Raw genomic sequence first — 21,337 nt, 5'->3', positions numbered from 1 at the left:
ATATTTTTAGAAAGCAATTGTTTTACATTCTCTTCCCTTCGTTAAAGGTCACAAAGCTGTATTATTGTGTGGAGGCTTCTAGGTCTCTTCAAGTGGGACCTCAGCAACATTAATGGGAGTAATTTTGTTTTTAGTTATCATGAAAGGTTTGAGAGAAATGGCTTTTTTTTTTTTTTTTTTTTTTGCGGTACGCGGGCCTCTCACTGTTGTGGCCTCTCCCGCTGCGGAGCGCAGCCTCCGGACACGCAGGCTCAGCGGCCATGGCTCACGGGCCCAGCCGCTCTGCGGCATGTGGGATCTTCCCGGACCGGGGCACGAACCCGCATCCCCGGCATCGGCAGGCGGACTCCCAACCACTGCGCTACCAGGGAAGCCCAAGAAATGTTCTTTATAGTATCAGGGATCCAAACAACAAAAGGTTTTCTAGATGATGCTAAGTATATCAAGGTATTCAGGACCTAGAACAGTGCCTGACATAGCATAAGCACTCACATAAAAACAATTACAATTTATTATTTACTCTGTTCCACATTCTGTTCTTGTATTGACTGGTTTAATCCTCACAACACCCCTAAGGGGCATATTTATTATTGTCTGTATTTTATAGATGAGAAAACTGATGTAGAAAAGTTAACTTGCCAAAGATTCCAAGCAATAAAGAAGCTGGAATTCTGCAGATCTCATGTTCATAACCACTACAACTATAAATCTTTCAAACAAATGGATGACACTCTGTGATCATGAAAGACAGTGTTCAACCTCCTGAATGTGTAACTACCAGCATTACTCATCCAGGGTAAATTTTTCAGTTACTTAATGCAGTGGATGATTTTGAAATTGATAAAATTAAAAGGCTTTTGCACTCAAGAAGGTAGAAGAACGGCACCGAGATGCCTGAATTTCTTAGTCAGGTATTTTGTTAAATCTAGATGTTTTGGTATTTCAACATTTTGGACTTCTTGCAGAAAATGTGCCAAGTGCCACGCGTAAACACAGCTTTTAAAGGCACAGTGCCGAGCATATAATCGCATGTGCACATCCACACAAGGTTATATGGTATACAGGCAATTATAACCAGTCGCACAGCAACAGCCTTGGAGATCAACCAGTCCAACAACACTTTTCGTGTCATATACTGAGGCCCAGAGAGGTTAAGAGCACAGTCACACAAAGCTTACATCGGGCACGCGCTTTTCATTTTCTCAGGTTACCTAATAAATTTGCTTGCATTTCCTCTCTTGGTTTTTTTTTTTTTTTTTTTTGGTGCCCATTTGTGCAAAGGTAAATGGGTCTGGCTTCACGTGCTTGCGACCCCAAACACCATAGAAGAGAAAGACGGTCAGGGCCCTGACTACCTGGCCAGCTTAAGACGAAATAGTGGCGCAAGGTCAGAGGGCGCGCCAGGCCTCCCCTGGGGTTCTGCGCTGAGACGTCGGCGGCTGCCGCGCTTTCGCAACCCTCCGTGTGGGTGGTCGGACACACGCCACCCGGATGACACAGCTCCCAGTCCAGCTCCGCTGTCCGTTTTGGGAAAAGGGGGGCGCCCCGAGCCGTGGGGCCACAGGGAAGACTAGGAGCCGCAGGAGGGCACCTCGAGGAACAACACCGTGACGTCAGGGATCTTAAGGCCTAGCCATGATACCTCAGCTGGGCTCGGAACTCGCCCCACCCAGCGAACGCAAAGTACCCCCCTCCCAGCCGCGAGGACGCTGGGGGGCGGGGCCACCTACTGACAGGACCCTCGCGCCATCCCCATTGGACTGGAGAATGAGTGACGCGAGAGGCCCCGCCCCTCCCCGCCCCGCTCCTTCGCGGCGCTCCTCTCCGCGCCCGCCTCGTCGCTTGCGCTGCGAGCGCTGACGTGTCTGGGCGGGTGGTTGCGACTCCTCCCCGCGAGGGCAGCCACTCGTCGCGGCGACGGAGGGGCGGGGTGGCCGGGGCCGGCGCTCCCCCTGGCCCCAGCTCCTGGCCCGCCCTGCCGCCCCGGCCCCACGGATGAGTGTATATATTCGGAGCGGGCGCTGGACGCCGATGAGTGGCCGCGCCGAAGGAGCCGGAGCTGGGCGTAGCTGTGGTCGCGCCGAGAGAGGTGAGGGACTCCCAGCTCAGTCGCTGTCTACTCTTGCCACCCTGGAGGAGACGGCGGGACTCGGGACCCGGGGAGGGTGGGGGCCTGGTGCCGCCACGCACCCGCTTCCACGGCCACGCGCGCGACGTGGACACGCGGCACACGTACGTGCAAAGAGCCAGCAACCTGGCACACGCCGAGGAGCGCGCTGCCCACCCACACTGCTCCCGTGTGGCCCGCAGCGCTTCTCAGCCTCGGCGACCCCGCTGGGAGTGCTGGCATGAGGGCGTCCACATGGGCAGTGTCTGCAATCAGGGGTTTGTCAAGAGGTTGGGAGTGGAGCCTCGCCTGGACCCGGGATGGGGGCCTTGAGGTTCTCAGGCTAGGGCCTTGTGGACAGTTTTGCCAAGCTTGGGGGGCCTACGGTGGGGACAAGTCGTTGGAACTGTGCGGTGGGAGTGAGTCGGGGTGTCCTGAGTATATGAGGAAAAGACTCTGAAAGCGTTGATGGTAAGGATTGGAGATACTTGTGGGGGCCATGAGAGTGGGACAAAACCTACTTGCCGTTTTGTTTTAATACTGATGATGGAAGAGGGTTGAAATTTCTGGCTTTCCCCTGGCTTGGCCAAGCAGCAACATGGGATTGGAGGGTTCAGAGCACACATGTGCTGTATGGCTTCCCGAAGATTTTGTTAAGTTTGGCCTGACCCTATGCTATATTTATTTGTACATGGTTTATGAAATCTGAAATCAGGGAATAGTGATTATGATAATGTGTGTATGTTATTATGTAGTGCCTTTAGTTTAAGGGCTTTCTGGTGAAATTAACTAGGTGTGGACAGAAGGCAGTTTCTGTTCCTTCACTGTTATTGAGTTGCCTCACTTAGCTTGGGCTAAAAAAGACTTAATAGGCTATGCTGTGAAGCATTTAAAGCATTCAATGGTTATGGCTCCTCCCCATGACTATTTTTCAAACGCTCTGAGAGGTTACTTATCAATTTGGGGGACATAATATAGCCACAGAGATAGAGGTGGGAAGGAGACCAGAAGAGGAGGGGGAAATACTAAATATCTTTTAAACTGGAATTTAAATTCTAATAAAGTTATGTTTGATAATGGTGGGCTACTGCCAAATATGTCATGTAGCAAGTTCTGTCATAATTTCTAGATCTTCAGCTTTTTCAGACTTTGGTTGTCAAAGTAAAAATCCTTGTCTAATTCTCTTATTCACTACTGCTTACCCATTACACACACGCACACACCTCTTATCAGAATTAATGGAGAAAATAATACTATTTTTGTGGCATGGAGGTGGTTATATCTGGTTCATCCTGTAAAGTTCCTCTCCTACTTGTCCTGTACATTTTCTTCCTTTCTCCATTCTGTTGGCTTATGAACTCAGTTTTGCAAAGTGAGTCAGGTATAAGAAAATCAACTGTGTCTGTATTTTTGAATAAAGTACAAATCACCTGTTTCTCTTTCTCTTGCCACCCCTCTCTTACACACATACACACATGCACATACACATGCACATGGAGATAACAGAGTCTTTCTCTTGAGAGTCAGTATAGCATGATGGTTAAGAGCATGAATTTAGGAGTCAGGCTGTTAGGGTTTGAATCCTAGCTCCGTCACTTTACTGGTTTTGGACCTTGAGCAAGTTATCTCTGTGGCTCAATTTCTTTCTCTGTAAAGTAATCCCAATAACAGTACCTTAGAGTTGTTTTGAGGATTAGCAGCTATCTATAAAGCAATAAGAATCGTGCTGCCATATATATGGTAGTGTTCGTTGTTATTGCCCCTTCAAGAGACCCACAGATGTAGGTTCTCTTAACCTGAGTTTGTAAATGGTGTTTGATGTTTAATAGTCCTCATGAGGTAGAGAGTATTATTAATCCCACTTTACAGGTGGGGAAAAGGAGGCATAGGGAAATTAAGTAATTCAGCTGAACTCCAGAATTTTGCTCTCAACTACCTTGTGTATTGCCTTTTACTATCCTTACATGAGAAGATTCTTGCTTTTTCTTTGATACCTACTTTTCCTCTGTCCTTTATATCTAAGCTAAGCAATTATAATGCAGTGATGATTCTTTCAAGTGTGTCTCAAATTTATCCCTTTCACTCTTACTTCCTCTGCAACAAATCTGGTTGCTCTTTGGTTTTTCACACCTGCAATTATCTTTTAACTTGTTTTCCTGCTTCTAGTTGTCCCTCCTTACAGACTGTTTTGTGCCATGCTCTTTTCTCTCATCTCTCTAAAGCATGGTGGAACGGCCCTGTTTAGTAATCTGTGTTGGCTTCCTGTTACCTACTCTGTTTGGTCTAAATTCCTTTGCTTAGTTTTCAAGGCTCTTCATGGGTTAGCCCTAACCTACATCATTTCCCATCATTCTACATAAAACTTGAACTTTCTTACTGCTCTCCATCCTACACATGTTTACTTACCATGGCCACCAGGCTCTGCTCTTTTCCTAATCTTGTCTATATAATCTGTTCAACTGTTGAGGCACAGCTAGATCATACTTCCTTTGTTAACTCTTTCTGGACAATGCCTGTCTTCTCTTGCATTTATCTGTATTAGCTGAGTAGATTAAATATTTCCTCTTTCTCCTGTTTTTTATTACCATTAACATTTGGCTGGATTATCATGGAATGCTCTTAAAAAGCATTACCATATCACTTGATTGTTATGTGTGTATTGCTTGTCCTTTAGGGCTCAATTCTTTTTTTTTAAATTTAAATTAATTTATTTGTTATACAGCAGGTTCTTATTATCTGTTTTATACGTATTAGTGTATACATGTCAATCCCAATCTCCCAGTTCATCCCACTGCCACCCACCACATTCCCCCCTTGGTGTCCATACGTTTGCTCTCTACATCTGAGTCACTATTTCTGCCATGCAAACTGGTTCATCTGTACCATTTTTTTGGATTCCACATATACACGTTAATATACGATATTTGTTTTTCTCTTTCTGACTTACTTCACTCTGTATGACAGTCTCTAGATCCATTCACGTCTCTAGAAATGACTCAGTTTCGTTCCTTTTTATGGCTGAGTAATACTCCATTGTATATATGTGCCAAATCTTCTTTATCCATTCATCTGTCGATGGGCATTTAGGTTGCTTCCATGACCTGGCTATTGTAAATAGTGCTGCAGTGAACATTGGGGTGCATGTGTCTTTTTGAATTATTGTTTTCTCTGGGTATATGCCCAGTAGTGGGATTGCTGGGTCATATGGTAATTCTATTTTTAGTTTTTTAAGGAACCTCCATAGTGGCTGTATCAATTTACATTCCCACTAACAGTGTATGAGGGTTCCCTTTTCTCCACACCCTCTCCAGCATTTGTTGTTTGTAGATTTTCTGATGACGCCCATTCTAGCTGGTGTGAGGTGATACCTCATTGTAGTTTTGATTTACATTTCTCTAACAATTGGTGATGTTGAGCACCTTTTAATGTGCTTCTTGGCCATCTGTATGTCTTCTTTGGAGAAAAGTCTGTTTAGGTCTCCTGCCCATTTTTTGGTTGAGTTTTTTTTTTAATATTGAGCTGCTTGAGCTATTTACATATTTTGGAGATTAATCCTCTGTTGATTCGTTTGCAAATATTTTCTCCCATTCTGAGGGTTGTCTTTTCGTCTTGTTTATAGTTTCCTTTGCTTTGCAAAAGCTTTTAAGTTTCATTAGGTCCCATTTATTTATTTTTGTTTTTATTTCCATTACTCTAGGAGGTGGATCAAAAAAGATCTTGCTGTGATTTATGTCGAAAGAGTGTTCTTCCTATGTTTTCCTCTAAGAGTTTTATAGTGTCCAGTCTTAATTTAGGTCTCTAATCCATTTTGAGTTTATTTTTGTGTATGGTGTTAGGGAGTGTTCTGATTTCATTCTTTTACGTGTAGCTGTCCATTTTTCCCAGCACCACTTATTGAAGAGACTGTCTTTTCTCCATTCTATATCCTTGCCTCCTTTATCATAGATTAGTTGACCATAGTGTGTGGGTTTATCTCTGGAGTTCCTATCCTGTTTCATTGATCTATATTTCTGTTTTTGTGCCAGTACCATATTGTCTTGATTACTGTAGCTTTGTAGTATAGTCTTAAGTCAGGGAGCCTGATTCCTCCAACTCCATTTTTTTTCCCACAAGACTGCTTTGGCTATTTGGGATCTTTTGTGTCTCCATACAAATTTTAAGATTTTTTTGTTCTAGTTCTGTAAAAAAAAGCCACTGGTAATTTGATAGGGATTGCACTGAAGCTACAGATTGCTTTGGGTAGTATGGTCATTATCACGATATTGATTCTTCCAGTCCAAGAACATGGTATATCTCTCCATCCATTTGTGTCATCTTTGATTTCTTTCATCAGTGTATTATAGTTTTCTGAGTATAGGTCTTTTACCTCCTTAGGTAGGTTTATTCCTAGGTATTTTATTCTTTTCGTTGCAATGGTGAAATTAAGGATTGTTTCCTTAATTTCTCTTTCTGATCTTTTGTTGTTAGTGTATAGGAATGCAAGAGATTTCTGTGCATTAGTTTTGTATCCTGCAACTTTACCAAATTCATTGATTAGCTCTAGTAATTTTCTGGTGGCATCTTTAGGATTCTCTACATATAGTATCATGTCATCTGCAAACAGTGACAGTTTTACTTCTTCATTTCCAATTTGTATTCCTTTTACTTCTTTTTCTTCTCTGATTGCTGCGACTAGGACTTCCAAAAGTATGTTGAATAATAGTGGCAAGAGTAGACATCCTTGTCTTGTTCCTGATCTTAGAGGAAACGCTTTCAGTTTTTCACCATTGAGAATGATATTTGCTGTGGGTTTGTTGTATATGGCCTTTATGATGTTGAGGTAGTTTCCCACTATGCCCACTTTCTGGAGAGTTTTTATCATAAATGGGTGTAGAATTTTGTCAAAAGCTTTTTCTGCATCTATTGAGATGATCATATGGTTTTTATTCTTCAATTTGTTAATATGGTGTATCACAGTGATTGATTTGTGGATATTGAATAATCCTTGCATCCCTGGCATAAATCCTACTGGATCATGGTGTATGATCCTTTTAATCTGCTGTTGGATTCTGTTTGCTTGTTTTTTGTTGAGGATTTTTGCATCTATATTCATCAGTGATATTGGTCTGTAATTTTCGTTTTTGGTAGTATCTTTGTCTGGTTTTGGTATCAGGGTGATGGTGGCCTCATAGAATGAGTTTGGGGGTGTTCCTTCCTCTGCAATTTTTTGGGAGAGTTTGAGAAGGATGGGTGTTAGCTCTTCTCTAAGTGTTTGAGAAGAGCTCAAACAGGAGCTCTTGTGGTCCTGTGAAGCCAACTGGTCCTGGACTTTGTTTGTTGGAAGATTTTTAATCACAGTTTCAATTTCATTACTTGTGATTGGTCTGTTCATATTTTCTATTTCTTCCTGGTTCAGTGTTGGAAGGTTATACCTTTCTAAGAATTTGTCCATTTCTTCCAATTTGTCCATTTTATTGGCACAGAGTTGCTTGTACTAGTCTCTTATGATGCTTTGTATTTCTGCGGTGTCCATTGTAACTTCTCCTTTTTCATTTCTAATTTTATTGATTTGAGTCCTCTCCCTCTTTTTCTTGATGAGTCTAGCTAAAGGTTTATCAATTTTGTCTTCTCAAAGAACCATCTTTTAGTTTTATTGATCTTTGCTATTGTTTTCTTTGTTTCTGTTTCATTTATTTCTGCTCTGATCTTTATGATTTCTTTCCTTCTACTAACTTCAGGTTTTGTTTATTCTTCTTTCTCTAGTTCCTTTAGGTGTAAGGTTAGATTATTTGAGATTTTTCTTTTTTCTTGAGGTAGGATTGTAATGCTATAAACTTCCTTCTTAGAACTGCTTTTGCTGCATCCCATATGTTATAGATCTTCATGTGGTCATTGTAATTTGTCTCTAGGTATTTTTTGATTTCCTCTTTGATTTCTTCAGTGATCTCTTGGTTTATTGGTAGTGCACTGTTTAGGCTCCATGTATTTGTGTTTTTTACAGTTTTTTTCCTGTAATTGATTTCTGATCTCATAGCGTTTTGGTCAGAAAAGATGCTTGATACTTCAGTTTTCTTAAATTTTCCAAGGCTTGATTTGTGACCCAAGATGTGATCTATCCTGGAGAATGTTCCATTGCACTTGAGAAGAAAGTGTATTCTGCCACTTTTGGGTGGATTGTCCTATAAATATCAGTTAAATCTGTCTGCTCTATTGTGTCATTTAAAGCTTGTGTTTCCGTTTTAATTTTCTGTCTAGATGATCTGTCCATTGGTGTAAGTAAGTTATTAAAGGCCCCCACTGTTATTGTGTTACCGTCAATTTCCTCTTTTAAAGCTGTTAGCAGTTGCCTTATGTATTGAGGTGCTCCTATGTTGGGTGCATATATATTTATAATTGTTATATCTTCTTCTTGGATTGATCCCTTGATCATTATGTAGTGTCCTTCCTTGTCTCTTGTAACAGTCTTTATTTTAAGTCTATTTTATCTGATATGCATATTGCTACCCCAGCTTTCTTTCGATTTCCATTTGCATGGAATATCTTTTTCCATCCCCTCACTTTCAGTCTGTATGTGCCCCTAGGTCTGAAGTGGGTCTCTTGTAGACAGCATATATAGTGGTCTTTTTTTTGTATCCATTCAACGAGCCTGTTTCTTTTGGTTGGAACATTTAATCCATTCACTTTTAAGGTAATTATCGACATGTATGTTCATATTACCATTTTCTTAATTGTTATGGGTTTGTTTTTGTAGGTCCTTTTCTTCTCATGTTTTTCCCACTTAGAGAAGTTCCTTTAGCATTTGTTGTAGAGGTGGTTTGGTGCTGCTGAATTCTCTTAGCTTTTGCTTATCTGTAAAGCTTTTGATTTCTCCATCGAATCTGAATGAGATCCTTGCTGGGTAGAGTAATCTTGGTTGTAGGTTCTTCCCTTTCATCACTTTAAATAAATCGTGCCACTCCTTTCTGGCTTGTAGAGTTTGTGCTGAGAAATCAGCTGTTAACCTTATGGGAGTTCCCTTATATGTTATTTGGCGTTTTACCCTTGTTGCTTTCAATAATGTTTCTTTGTCTTTAATTTTTGTCAGTTTGATTACTGTGTGTCTTAGCGTGTTTCTCCTTGGGTTTATCCTGCCTGGGACTCTTTGTGCTTCCTGGACTTGCGTGGCTATTTCCTTTCCCGTGTTAGGGAAGTTTTCTACTATATTCTCTTCAAATATTTTCTCAGGTCCTTTCTCTCTCTCTTCTCCTTCTGGGACCCTATAATGCAAATGTTGTTGTGTTTAATGTTGTCCCAGAGGTCTCTTAGGCTGTCTTCATTTCTTTTCATTCTTTTTTCTTTATTCTGTTCCGCAGCAGTGAATTCCACCATTCTGTCTTCCAGGTCACTTATCTGTTCTTCTACCTCAGTTATTCTGCTGTTGGTTCCTTCTAGTGTATTTTTCATTTCAGTTATTGTATTGTTCATCTCTGTTTATTTGTTCTTTAATTCTATTAGGAGTTTGTTAAACATTTCTTGCATCTTCTCGATCTTTGCCTCCATTCTTTTTCTGAGGTCCTGTATCATCTTCACTATCATTATTCTGGATTCTTTTTCTGGAAGTTTGCTATCTCCACTTCATTTAGTTGTTCCTTCATCTGATACAACGTCCTCTGCCTTTTCGCTTTGTCTGTCTTTCTGTGAATGTGATTTTCCTTCCACAGGCTGCAGAATTGTGGTTATTCTTGCTTCTGCTGTCTGCCCTGTGGTGGATGAGGCTATTCTATCTAAGAGGCTTGTGCAAGCTTCCTGATGGGAGGGACTGGTGGTGGGTAGAGCTGGGTGTTGCTCTGGTGGGCAGAGCTCAGTACAACTTTAATCTGCTTGTCTGCTGATGGGTGGGGCTGGGTTCCCTCCCTGTTGGTTGTTTGGCCTGAGAAGACCCAGCACTGGAGCCTACCAGTGGAGCTCTTTGGTGGGGCTAATGGCGGACTCTGGGAGGGCTCACGCCAAGGAGCACTTCCCAGAACTTCTGCCACCAGTGTCCTTGTCCCCGCGGTGAGTCACAGCCCCCCCCCCCCACCTCTGCAGTAGACCCTCCAACACTAGCAGGTAGGTCCAGTTCAGTCTCCCGTGGGCTCACCGCTCTCTCCCCTGGGTCCCGATGCGCACACTACTTCATGTGTGCCCTCCAAGAGTGGAGTCTCCACTTCCTCCAATCCTGTCAAAGTCCCGCAATCAAATCCCACCAGCCTTCAAAGTCTGATTCTCTAGGAATTCCTCCTCCTCTTGCCGACCCGCAGTTTGGGAAGCCTGACGTGGGGTTCAGAACCTTCACTTCATTGGGTGGACCTCTGTGGTATAAGTGTTCTCCAGTTTGTGCGTCACCCACCCAGCGACTATGGGATTTGATTTTATTGTGGTTGCGCCCCTCCTACCATCTCATTGTGGTTTCTCCCCTGTCCTTAGATGTGAAGCATCTTTTTTGGTGAGTTCCAGTGTCCTCCTGTCGATCATTGTTCAGCAGTTGTGATTCTGGTGCTCTCGCAAGAGGGAGTGAGCGCACATCCTTCTTTTCCACCATCTTGGACCAATCTCCTAGGGCTCAATTCTTAGTAAAGACAGTGGGTATATTTTATTGCTTCTTTGTGGAAGTTGCTCTTTAAATAAAATGTATTTTTTTTTTTTTTTTTTTTTACGGTACGCGGGCCTCTCACTGCTGTGGCCTCTCCCGCCGCGGAGCACAGGCTCCGGATGTGCAGGCCCAGCGGCCATGGCTCACGGGCCCAGCCACTCCGCGGCATGCGGGATCCTCCCGGACCGGGGCACGAACCCGTGTGCCCTGCATCGGCAGGCGGACTCTCAACCACTGTGCCACCAGGGAAGCCCTAAAATGTATTTTTTATAATTATAGGGTTCCTGTCTTCTTGATATTGTTGAATTCTGAATTCTGTGTTTCTGTCCTTAGAGATAAAAGGAGAAGGGTTGAAATAATAAACAGTCAAGTGTTCTTTCAGTAGTAGCTTAGTGGTCAGAGGAGTAGTATAGAGGCAACTAGAGCCCTGGGATCAGACTGTCTGCATTCACACCGTAGCTCCACCAGTCAGCCGGGTTGCTTTGCCCTCTCTGTGCCTCATTCTCCTCAACTGTAAAGCGATGATAATAATAGTATTTATGTCATAGAGTTGTTGAAAATTACATGAGACCGTGTAGGTAAAGTACTTGGTGCAGTGCCTGGTATATGAGAATAATTAGCATTGCCTTACAAGTTTGATCTCTTATGAGTATGATCATGATGGAAAGGCAGAGTTTCCTTAACATCAAGGGTTGAAAAAATTTTTTTCATTTTATTAAAAAATTTTTTTGGCCACGCTGTGGGGCTTGCAGGATCTTACTTCCCCGACCAGGGATTGAACCCGGGCCCTGGCAGTGAAAGCGCTGAGTCCTAACCACTGGACCACAGGGAACTCCCAAGATTTTTTTTTTTTTTTTTTTTTTGTGGTATGCGGGCCTCTCACTGCTGTGGCCTCTCCCGTTGCGGAGCACAGGCTCCGGACGCGCAGGCTCAGCGGCCATGGCTCACGGGCCCAGCTGCTCCGTGGCACGTGGGATCTTCCCGGACTGGGGCACAAACCCGTGTCCCCTGCATCGGCAGGCGGACTCTCAACCACTGCGCCACCAGGGAAGCCCCCCTTTTTTTTTTTTTTTTAATGTACTTATTTTTAGCAGGAAAAATCTCAGGTTTTGAGGTTGGACTTTGACCTGCTATTCATTTCTTTTCTCTTTCAGGTTTACAGGTGCAGAAATTACACCCCAGTTATCACAAAACTTGGTTACCAGAGCATTATGAATGTTAATGACCTCAAACTCAGGTTGTCCAAAGCTGGGCAAGAACACCTATTGCAATTCTGGAATGAGTTGGAAGAAGCCCAACAGGTAGAACTTTTCACAGAGCTCCAGGCCATGAACTTTGAGGAGCTGAACTTCTTTTTCCAAAAGGCTATTGAAGGATTTAACCGTTCTTCCCAGCCAGAGAAAGTGGACTCACGGATGGAAGCTGTCCCTCGAGAGGTGTTGGGCAGTGCTACCAGGGATCACGATCAGCTGCAGGCCTGGGAAAGTGAAGGTACTGAGCCTGGGAAGATTTGCTCTAAGGCTTATTATGAGATGTACTAAAACCATTAAAGTAACAGTATTTTCACTTCCTTAAGACCTTAAGCCAGGTGACTGATCTGAGAGTGACAGATTGTGTGGCCAAGAGGCCACAGTGGCTCCTGTTGCCCGTCTCTCCATTCTCTTTTCATTTCTGGTGCCTGATTCAAGGCTCTTCTCATTCAAGTCATAATTTGCCTCTAAGTCTCTTTCCTTTCTCAGTGTCCGTACTTCTATTAGATTTCCCTTCCTGAAGCACAAGCTGAATGATTCAGTTTATGCTAGCTTACTCCAAAACCCTTCCCTAACACGGCCCTATCCAATCTTGTCTCTTATGTTTCTCTCCACTGCTACTGCCCCACACCTTTCAGCTGGACCCTGTAATTCACCTTTCTCTGAACATTCTAGTATGCCTTTCCTGCCTTTGCTCATGCTCGTCCTTAGCTGGGTCTGGCCTTTACCCCTTCTCCATGTAGCTGGATCACCTTGTGACGCCACCCGTCTCCTGGAGCTGTGCAGTGAGTTGGCTGTGCCACTTGGGAAACTTACACTCATTCTCCAAGGTTCACCACACATACTCTTTCATCTGTCACCTTTCTGTCAGTGTCCCAGGTTGAAATTATTTGTCCATGCTCATCTTTCATTTTTCCTCATAATAAGGGTTGTTTATGTCTATCTTCATCATTACATTGTAAACTTTTAAAGAGCAGCCCGTGTCCTAGGTGTCTATGTATGTCACATAGCATTTAGAGCAATGTTTTGCAGTTATATGTTGGTCGATAAATGTTTGTTGAATTTCCCCAATGCTTTTTCCTCTAAAGCATATCATAAAATCTGTCCCCATAACTAATACTAATGAGTGCTTTTGACAATGGCAAAATAGCTAAAATTTAGCTTTTTTTGGTAGGGTTAAGAACTGTGGTTTTTATAATCTACTACTCCTTCATAAGTAAAAGTGACTAAATATTGCAGGCCCTTGAGTGTTTGTACATGCTATTGTCAAATCTGGACCTCATTTCCTCAGTTGTTGAATGAACAGATTGGACTAATTCTTTTTCCTTTTTAAAAAAACATTACTCTATCGCAAAAATAATATCAAAGTAACAGAACTACGGTAGAGAAATTGCCCATAACCTCATCAAATCTATGTTTTGATTTGTCCACATTGCCACGTAGTACTTGATTATATACATATTTACTTTTATAGATATGATTTATAGTCTAACTTTGCACCACACTATGGGTATTTTTATTGTCTTTCGCTTTTTGGCACTCTCTGCAATCCCCCAAAAAAGAAACATAACTGCCATTATCAACCTTCTTCTCTGCCATTATCTTCATGTCTTTCTCTGGGCTTACAGATCTGTTTTTCAAACTGTTCCAAAGACCTCTAGGGTTTCAACTGCTGGTGAAACTGTGGAGAGGGGGGAACAGATACTAAACAGGTAGGTCTCCAGCCCCTTCATCTCCCCACTCCAGGAGCAGTTCTACTTTGACCTGTTTTTATGTATTTGATACATAAACAAATAAACGTCTTTACATGAAGTTTTACTTAAAAGGGGTTGAAGATTAAAAACATTGAAAATAATTGGATGATCTTCAAGGAGGGCCCTTTCATATTTAAAATGCTTGGTAGTGGCTAACCTCGCTTCTTACTTAGAACAGGGCTCTGCCACTAAGGTGTGAGAGAGTGGCTTCCAGATGGATCCTTCTGAATGGAGGACAGTAGTGACACTGTGACCCCCACTAACTTTGGATTCGTTAATCTTTCCCTCCCTCCCTGGGTTTCACCAAAAGCCACACAGGACCTCTTCTTACCCTCTGGTATTCCAGCTGCCTATATTTCTCCTTGTGATTTTATGGAGATAAAGTCTTAGAATTAACTCTTATGGAAAGCCAAGCTTTGGCCTTGTATAATGGGGACCATGAGCAACAGTCAAGACTTCCTATAGTTTGAGTCTCTTCTTTATGGCCTTTTTGTTGGAATCTGTGGAACAAAAGTCCACATTTGTGACTTCTCATTTAGATTAAAATCCAGAACTGTTACAAGCAAGTCTAGTATAAGAAGGTGCAAAGCAAACTTCCTTTTGGCTTGCTGTCAAGGGAAGAATATTTATTTGTGGCTTAAGCAGTAGGGGTGGAGAGGGAGACTTTTTAACTGACGTTAACAACCTTTTCATTAGGTAGAAACTGCCATATGTGTGCAAATGCATAACAAAAGGAAGTTTCTGCAGTAAGTTATCAAAGGAAAGAGATTGCCATTGCAAAGATTCCAATGCTTTATTTCAGATAGTAGGAAATTCCTGATAATTGTATCAAAGACAACCTCCCCCACCAGCCCCCACTGCGCTTGCCCCCATCCCACTGCCCCAGGATAGGGGAAATAAAAGCATTGTACAATAATTTTGAAGTGTCTGGTGGCTATTGACCTTAGACATTTTAACACCTAGGGTGGAAAATTATTGGTGAAGGATAAATACGTAAGCTACCACTGTGCTCTTTATTGAAGAGAGATCTTGTTTTGATTTAATTCTTGAAGTGTTCTGGCCAGTTGTAGAAAATGGAATGTAGAGGGGTAACTGAAAAACCTCTCTTACAAAACTGAGATCTTGGAAGAAGTAGTTCAGAAGCTTCAATGAGAGTATCATTTTAGAAAAGATATTCACACTGGGAAAATATATTTGCTTAAAAAAAAATCCCGTTCTTTATTAAAAGAAATGCATGCTTAAACTGAACACAAAACAATCTTGTAATTCTGTGTTATAATAAGAAATTAATATTCAGTGTTAGCCCTTTTTTTTTAACCTGTGAGAGATTTAAAAAGTTAATCTATATAGCATTGTAGAAAAGTAAATGGATTGTTTAGACAAAATGTATTCATAACATTGTCCTCCTCTACATTTCCTGAAATCTAGTGCAGTGATATTTCTAATAGATTTGTTTTATTTTAAAAGTAACACATACTTATATTGGAGAAGTTGGAAAATACTAAGAATTACAAAGGAAAAAAGATAAATCTCTGCTGTCCCACAATCCAGAGATAAATACTCACTAGTAATATTTTATAGTACTTTCTTATATACACACACGTCCATTAGGATTATAGTTTATGTATAGTCTTGTAGCCTGCTCCAGAAATTGTTATTATGAAAAATTTCAAGCGTATTTGGAAGCAGATATTTGGGGACAAAAAATAGTATAATGAACTTCTATATATGCATTACTTTAATTAAATAATTATCAAAATTTTGTTAATTTTGCTTAATCTATCCCTCTTTCATTTTTCTCTGCTGTAGTATTTTAAGGCAACTTGCAAACATTATGTTTACCCTCATAAAATTCAGTATACATCTCTTAAGTATAAGGACATTTTCTTCCTAATTACAATGCCATTATTATACCTAATGAAATTCACAATAATCCCCCAGTATCTGAAACCAGTTCAAATAGAGATTTCCCTTATTAGTCTACTTTTTGTGCTTAATATCTTGGGGAAGTAGTTAATCCATAAAATAATTGTTTCACCTGTAAAATGTGATTAAAAATTAAAGACTTAAAATATCTCCTCTCTTGTGTATAGTCTTTCTTCATTTCCACCAGTTGAAAAGCCTGTTTACCCCACCCCTTGTCCAGGAGTGCTGAAAGTTTAGATAGAAAGCTCTGGCAATGCTCTACATCAGAAGCACCTGTGCCAACCTCCTTGTTTCAGGTACATGCCCAAATCAAAGAGTATGTATGAGAGGAACTAGTCCAAGCAGGAAGTTATCCAGGAAGCAGTTGACCTGTGAGAGGCCACTGTAAACTCTTCTCTCTGTTTGTTGTAAATGTGATCAGGAAAAGTACTCGGACTCTGTTGGGCTAACATGCATGACTCCCCAAGGAGAGAGGTATACCCCTGCCCTGGAAATGGCCCATTCTGGCTTGATTTTTTTAAACTCCTGATTTAGTGTGTGTTAGGTCCTGATTTCTGTGGGAAGGTGATTAACTCTAGTGACCTGTAATGAAAAGATGATATAGTAATGTACTTTTCGGGGTTTTTTTCCCATATATTTGCAGAAGTTTTGGGATAGAAGTTCATAGTTTCCTAATTGTCACATGGGTTAAATACATTTATAATCAGTTAACATTTTTCAAATAGGTGCAATGCTGCCTGTATAAAATTTATGTTATGACCCATACAGTTTGAAATCATGTATATTGCCATGTAACTAAAAGGCTTACTGAATTTTATTGGCCTGCTTAATTTCAAGAAGTATTTTATCTGTCATTATAAGACATACTAATTTATGTGTTACACACTTTTGATAAACATTGCAGTGTTATTGTAGTAACACAGATGAAATGGATGAATACTTCAGCCCCACACGATTTGGTATTGTTAACAACAGCTGTAGCTACATTTATTTAGTTCTTGAATTGAAGCTGGCTTTGATACTCTAGGGACTGCTTTCTTTCCTCTTGTTTTTCTCTGTTCATAAGTGAGATGCATACAGCAGGAAGAAGGTAATGCAGAGACACCTTTTTATCACAAATATTTATGGATTGTGTTATAATTCATTATAATAGTTGTGACTAGATGGAGATGAGATGTAAATGTAGATCTGCCTGGAAATGTACCCCTGGCAAGCATGGTCTCAATGCTACTTTTAAGACATAGTGATTAGATGGGTTATCAGGTCCACAGATGCAAAGAAGAATTGGAGAAAGTATGGCTGTCGGGGGCTTAGGAAACAAACACATGCCATTTATTTCAATGAAGAAAGAGACCACTATCAGCTGTTGGTTAGCACAGCTTTAGAATGGAAACATTTGGAAATTTGGAATGAAGCAGTAGTTTAGGGAACTGATCCAAGGAAGAGAAAAGATTATACAGTGATATTTTGATAACCAGTAAGAATCTGTGGAAAGTGCTGGTTGGTGTTGCTTGGCCATCTGGCAAGCAGGAGCTCAGATGTGGAGCTGACTCTGGGAGTGTGGCTCTTACCTTTTACAGGTAAGGGAGCTGAGAGAAGAAACTTACTTTTGGACCGAAGGTAAAAGTAAGAAGGCAGGAAGGATGATTAGAGCCATATTAACAGTACAACTTAAAACACATGTGCTCTATAAAGAAAAGAAATAGTACCAAAAAAACAAAGACCTTTGTGTCCAGAATATTTATCTGGGACTTTTTGGGAACATGTTTAGAAATATTTTTGATTCCAGCTCCTTTGGTGGTATGTGAGGGTCCAGACAGACTGAAGTTATTTATCTGCCATTCTAAAATGGTGCAAAACCTGACCTGAACAGACATGAGACTATTGATAAACTTTTTTTATCCCACTTAATGTGATTATAAGGTACTGTCTCAGATCTGCTGGGGTAAAATATAACATATTGTCTGTGTACTATATTCCTTTTCTAAATTTTGAAGAGTTCTGCATTCTGAAATAAAATTCTGAAATAAATCTGGTTTAGGTAAGGGATTGTGGACCTGTATTTTAAAATAATGCTTTTTGGGTCAGTGACAGCAGAGTTAAATTTATTTCCTAGAAACCATAGTTTCTTTCATAACTCAAGGAATAACCAAATGTAAAATGGTTTTCAAAACTGCTTTATATGGTTCCCTGTTCCCTTCAGATTTCTTCATCTCAGCCAGTCTTCATTACATGGTGGTTGTGGGGAGTGTTTAAGCACAACACGGAGCTGGAATGCTGTTAGAAATTCAGTGTTCGGCAAGTTTTGGAGAATGAGGGCTCTTCCCGGCTCAGCAGCTTTTCCATGTAGGGTGATGGGTAAGATAGATAAGAAAAGGCAGCACAACCTCTCATGAATTCAGTGGAAAAGAGTAGGAAGGGCAAGAAGGAAATAGGAAGGACAGTTTACACCCCTAAAAATTATGGTGCTATGTAATTTATCTGTTAAATGTTTGGGTGTGATAAGAGACCTTTGTAGGCAGTGCAGTGCTGGTGAATAGGCCCTGGGGTCAAGTTCTAATCCTGATTCACACTTTTTAGTTGTGTGACCTTGGGCAAGATCATTAACTCATCTGAGCCTATTATCTCTAAAATGGGGAAAGTTATACCTGCCTTTTAGATTTTTAGTTACTATTTTGGAGTCTAATATTACCCCTGGTATTTTATTTTCAAACTCTGATAAGGTACAATGAAATGCCATGGAGAAAAGGACAAGGACAATCTAGTTATAGGCAATGAAGAAAGAGAGAAAATTAATTCTCAGATAGCTAAGCTCGCAGCTTTACATCAAAGGTGAGAATTATGGAAATATCTAATGTGCTTTTAAATTTTTGATTGAAAAAATTGCTAGAAAGTTCTTGCATAACATCCTTGGCTGTACTTAGTTACTGGTGAAGACAGATTGTAGAATCAGGACAGTTCTGATTTTATAATGGATTTATTAAGAATATTTCTTTAAGTTCACAATGTACTAGTATATTAGCTTTAGGAAAGCCCAATATATCAAAAACACATAAAGCCTAAAGCTGGTAAATTAGACAAACCTGCATTCCCTAAAGATGTAAAAAATAATAATAATTGATACTGGTCACCACTGCCCCCTCTGGCTTGGCCTACAATTGTGGATAGTGGCCTGCCTTGTTCATAGAATTTCTGAGAATTTTAATGAAAGTATGAAATTCAGAAAATAGAACAAAAGCCATCAACCATTGCTTTATCACATCTGACCTTTTACAGCTTTTCTAGCTTCCTAGAGATCCAGTTTCTATGTTGCCTCTTCCCACAAGCTACTCTACCTTCTGGTGCTGAAGCTGTCTACCTTAGAGTTATGAGGTAGCTCTTAGAAATGGTACATGGCAAGATTTTATTTTATTTTATTTTTTAATCCAAACTGAGAGCCTCTGTCTCTTAATAACATTTATAGTTTCACTTACAGTTTCAAAAAAACTCCGTGTCACATCCTTCTGAGCTGCAATAGATGGCCCATTTAAAAAAAAAGAAAGCATTTTAATAAATTTTACTGAAGTATAATTACATACAATAAATGCACTAGTTTTATGAGTTTTTAGCAAATTTACACACCCATGTAACTACCACCCCAGTCATTTCCATCATTCCACAAAGTCTCCTGATGCCCTTTTGCAGGCAAACCCCCTGAGCTCATTCACTTGAGTTGGGTTTCAAACCCAGCTGTCCTGACTTCAGAGCCCGGCTTCTCAACCGCTGGACTACACTGCTTTCCCAACTCAGGGTTTCTTTTCTTTATTTACTGGATGGTAGCTTGTCTAGTATACTTACATCCTCATTGATTGATTAATTTTTATTGATTGATTGATCAGCTGGAGGTAATTTAATAGCATCATCATTCATCCTGAAGCCTAGGGATCTGCTTTTATCCTATCTTTTTCTTAACTTGCCACATCTGATAAGTTGTCAAGTGCTTGTACAACATTTATAACATCTCTTGGTCTTTGCCTTCCAACCTTATCAGAATAAAAATTATTAGTTCATTAAAGTATATTATTCATTGTTTGGTGTTTGGTTGGGTTATATAAATTTAATTTTTTAATAATAAAAATGTTTTTATTAACAAGATAGTCATCCATGATTACTTGTGAATTCCTTGTCTTTACGCCTTATGCAGATAGGGTGACTCTTTGCAGCTACCTTTGTATATGTAATCCTGAAGTGTTGAATTATAGAGTGATACACGTATTTTCTTTTTTAGGACTTTTCCAGATTTCTCAGAACAAAGTAGCAGTTCTTCTTCTAGCTGGTGGGCAGGGGACAAGACTTGGTGTTGCATATCCCAAGGGGATGTATGATGTTGGTTTGCCATCCCATAAGACACTTTTTCAGATTCAAGCAGAGCGTATCCTGAAGCTTCAACAGTTAGCTGAAAAATATCATGGCAACAAATGCATCATTCCGTGGTAAGATATTTCTCATTATGGGACAGTGTCTGAACATGTATTGGTTTATAATATTCAAAATGCATATGTACTTTATTCATAGGCAGATGTATTTCCTGTTACTACAGATTTTCTTGGGAGCTATAATTTACTATATATATTAAAATATGTGTTACAGCTAGATAGATAATCACTGTAGCCTTAACGAGCAATATATACTCACCTCCAACTTTTAATCCCTACCTGAGTACCTTTGGGTGCTCAGAGGGTTCTCGCGGTCTAGAAACTTCATATTGATTGGTAGTTTGTCTATGTATAGAATTTCTGATTGAAAATCAGTTTCCCTCTGAAATTTGAAAGCATCGCTCTATTGTTTCAGCATTGCTTTGGAGAGGTCCATTGCCATTCTGATTCCCAATCTTTTTTTTTTTCCCCCTTTTGCTCTGAAAGAATTTGGGGTCTCTTTATCTTTAGTAACTGAAATTTCATGACGACGTGGTATGGATCTATTTTCAGTCACTGCTGTGGGCACTCAGTGGGTTCTCTCACTCTAGAAACTCATATCCTTAAGTATTGGGTTATTTAGTCCTCCCGAAACCTCACCTTTCTCCCATACACACCAGCTGAAACCCCATTGATTTCTCTGCTGTGGGCCAAACTGGGATTCTCAGTCTCTGATAGTATGCCAGGTCCTCAGGGCCTATCTCGGCCAGTGTTCATCTTCTAAACACCAAGAGATTACAGGAAATTCTGCTCTGTTTTTTAAAAGGTTTTGATTTAGCTCTTGAATGTGTTTCTCAGAGCAGCTTTGGAAGTTAGCATGTTTTGAGGGGGAAACCAGCTGTGCGTTTGAAATCCCTCAAGTCCCTAATCTTCTTATTTTAGCTCCAGGTGACCAACAAAAACTCTGCTGGTTTCTCTGCCCTTCTGCCTGGTCCAAGCTCAGATTCTCTACCACTAGCCTTTACCCCAGATCAGCAAATACCCCCAGGAAAAGGCAGCTGCATATCTTTAGCTCTCCTTTGAAAGATTCTCACTCTCTTGAATTTTAGTTCTAATCCATGTTGCTTTTGTAGCTCTCTGATGCCTTTAAAAATAGGCTTTTTGTAATTTCCTCAGCTTTTCTAGCTATTAAGGTTGGTATTGGCCAGCTGTGAACTATTTTCTTCATTTTGATTCCCTCAGGGATTTTTGAAGGACGTCTGTGTTCTAAGTGGCCAAAATTCTACTTAGAGCCCTGGCCTCCCACTATCATGTTG

The 21,337-nt window shown here is 40.7% G+C and overlaps 1 protein-coding gene across 13 annotated transcripts in view; it reads left to right on the top strand.

The window, feature by feature from the left end:
• Window positions 1-1,924: 1,924 nt before the first annotated feature.
• The window catches only part of UAP1 (UDP-N-acetylglucosamine pyrophosphorylase 1), a 39,186-nt gene continuing 19,773 nt past the window's right edge, over window positions 1,925-21,337 (top strand). For 6 of the 13 annotated variants that reach the window (XR_016393313.1, XR_016393312.1, XR_016393315.1 and 3 more), the window contains exons 1-3: window positions 1,958-2,089; window positions 11,852-12,188; window positions 19,895-20,099. Coding sequence is in view for 9 of the 13 variants with exons in the window: in XM_089911996.1 (XP_089768122.1) it covers window positions 11,909-12,188; window positions 19,895-20,099 (485 nt within the window). In the remaining 4 variants the exon portion in view is untranslated. Of the gene's footprint in view, window positions 2,090-2,119; window positions 2,233-2,510; window positions 10,687-10,722; window positions 10,958-11,851; window positions 12,189-19,894; window positions 20,100-21,337 lie in introns of those variants that run through there. The other 7 variants (XM_022565553.3, XM_030760579.2, XM_030760578.2 and 4 more) reach the window with 5 other exon arrangements.

Source organism: Delphinapterus leucas, chromosome 1, assembly GCF_059928025.1.
Source record: "Delphinapterus leucas isolate spDelLeu-1000000601 "Yukka" chromosome 1, BTC_Dleu_Yukka2, whole genome shotgun sequence".
Taxonomy (NCBI): Eukaryota; Metazoa; Chordata; class Mammalia; order Artiodactyla; family Monodontidae; genus Delphinapterus; species Delphinapterus leucas.
Note: the sequence above shows the minus strand (reverse complement) of the source record. Positions and strands in the feature narration are given on the sequence as shown.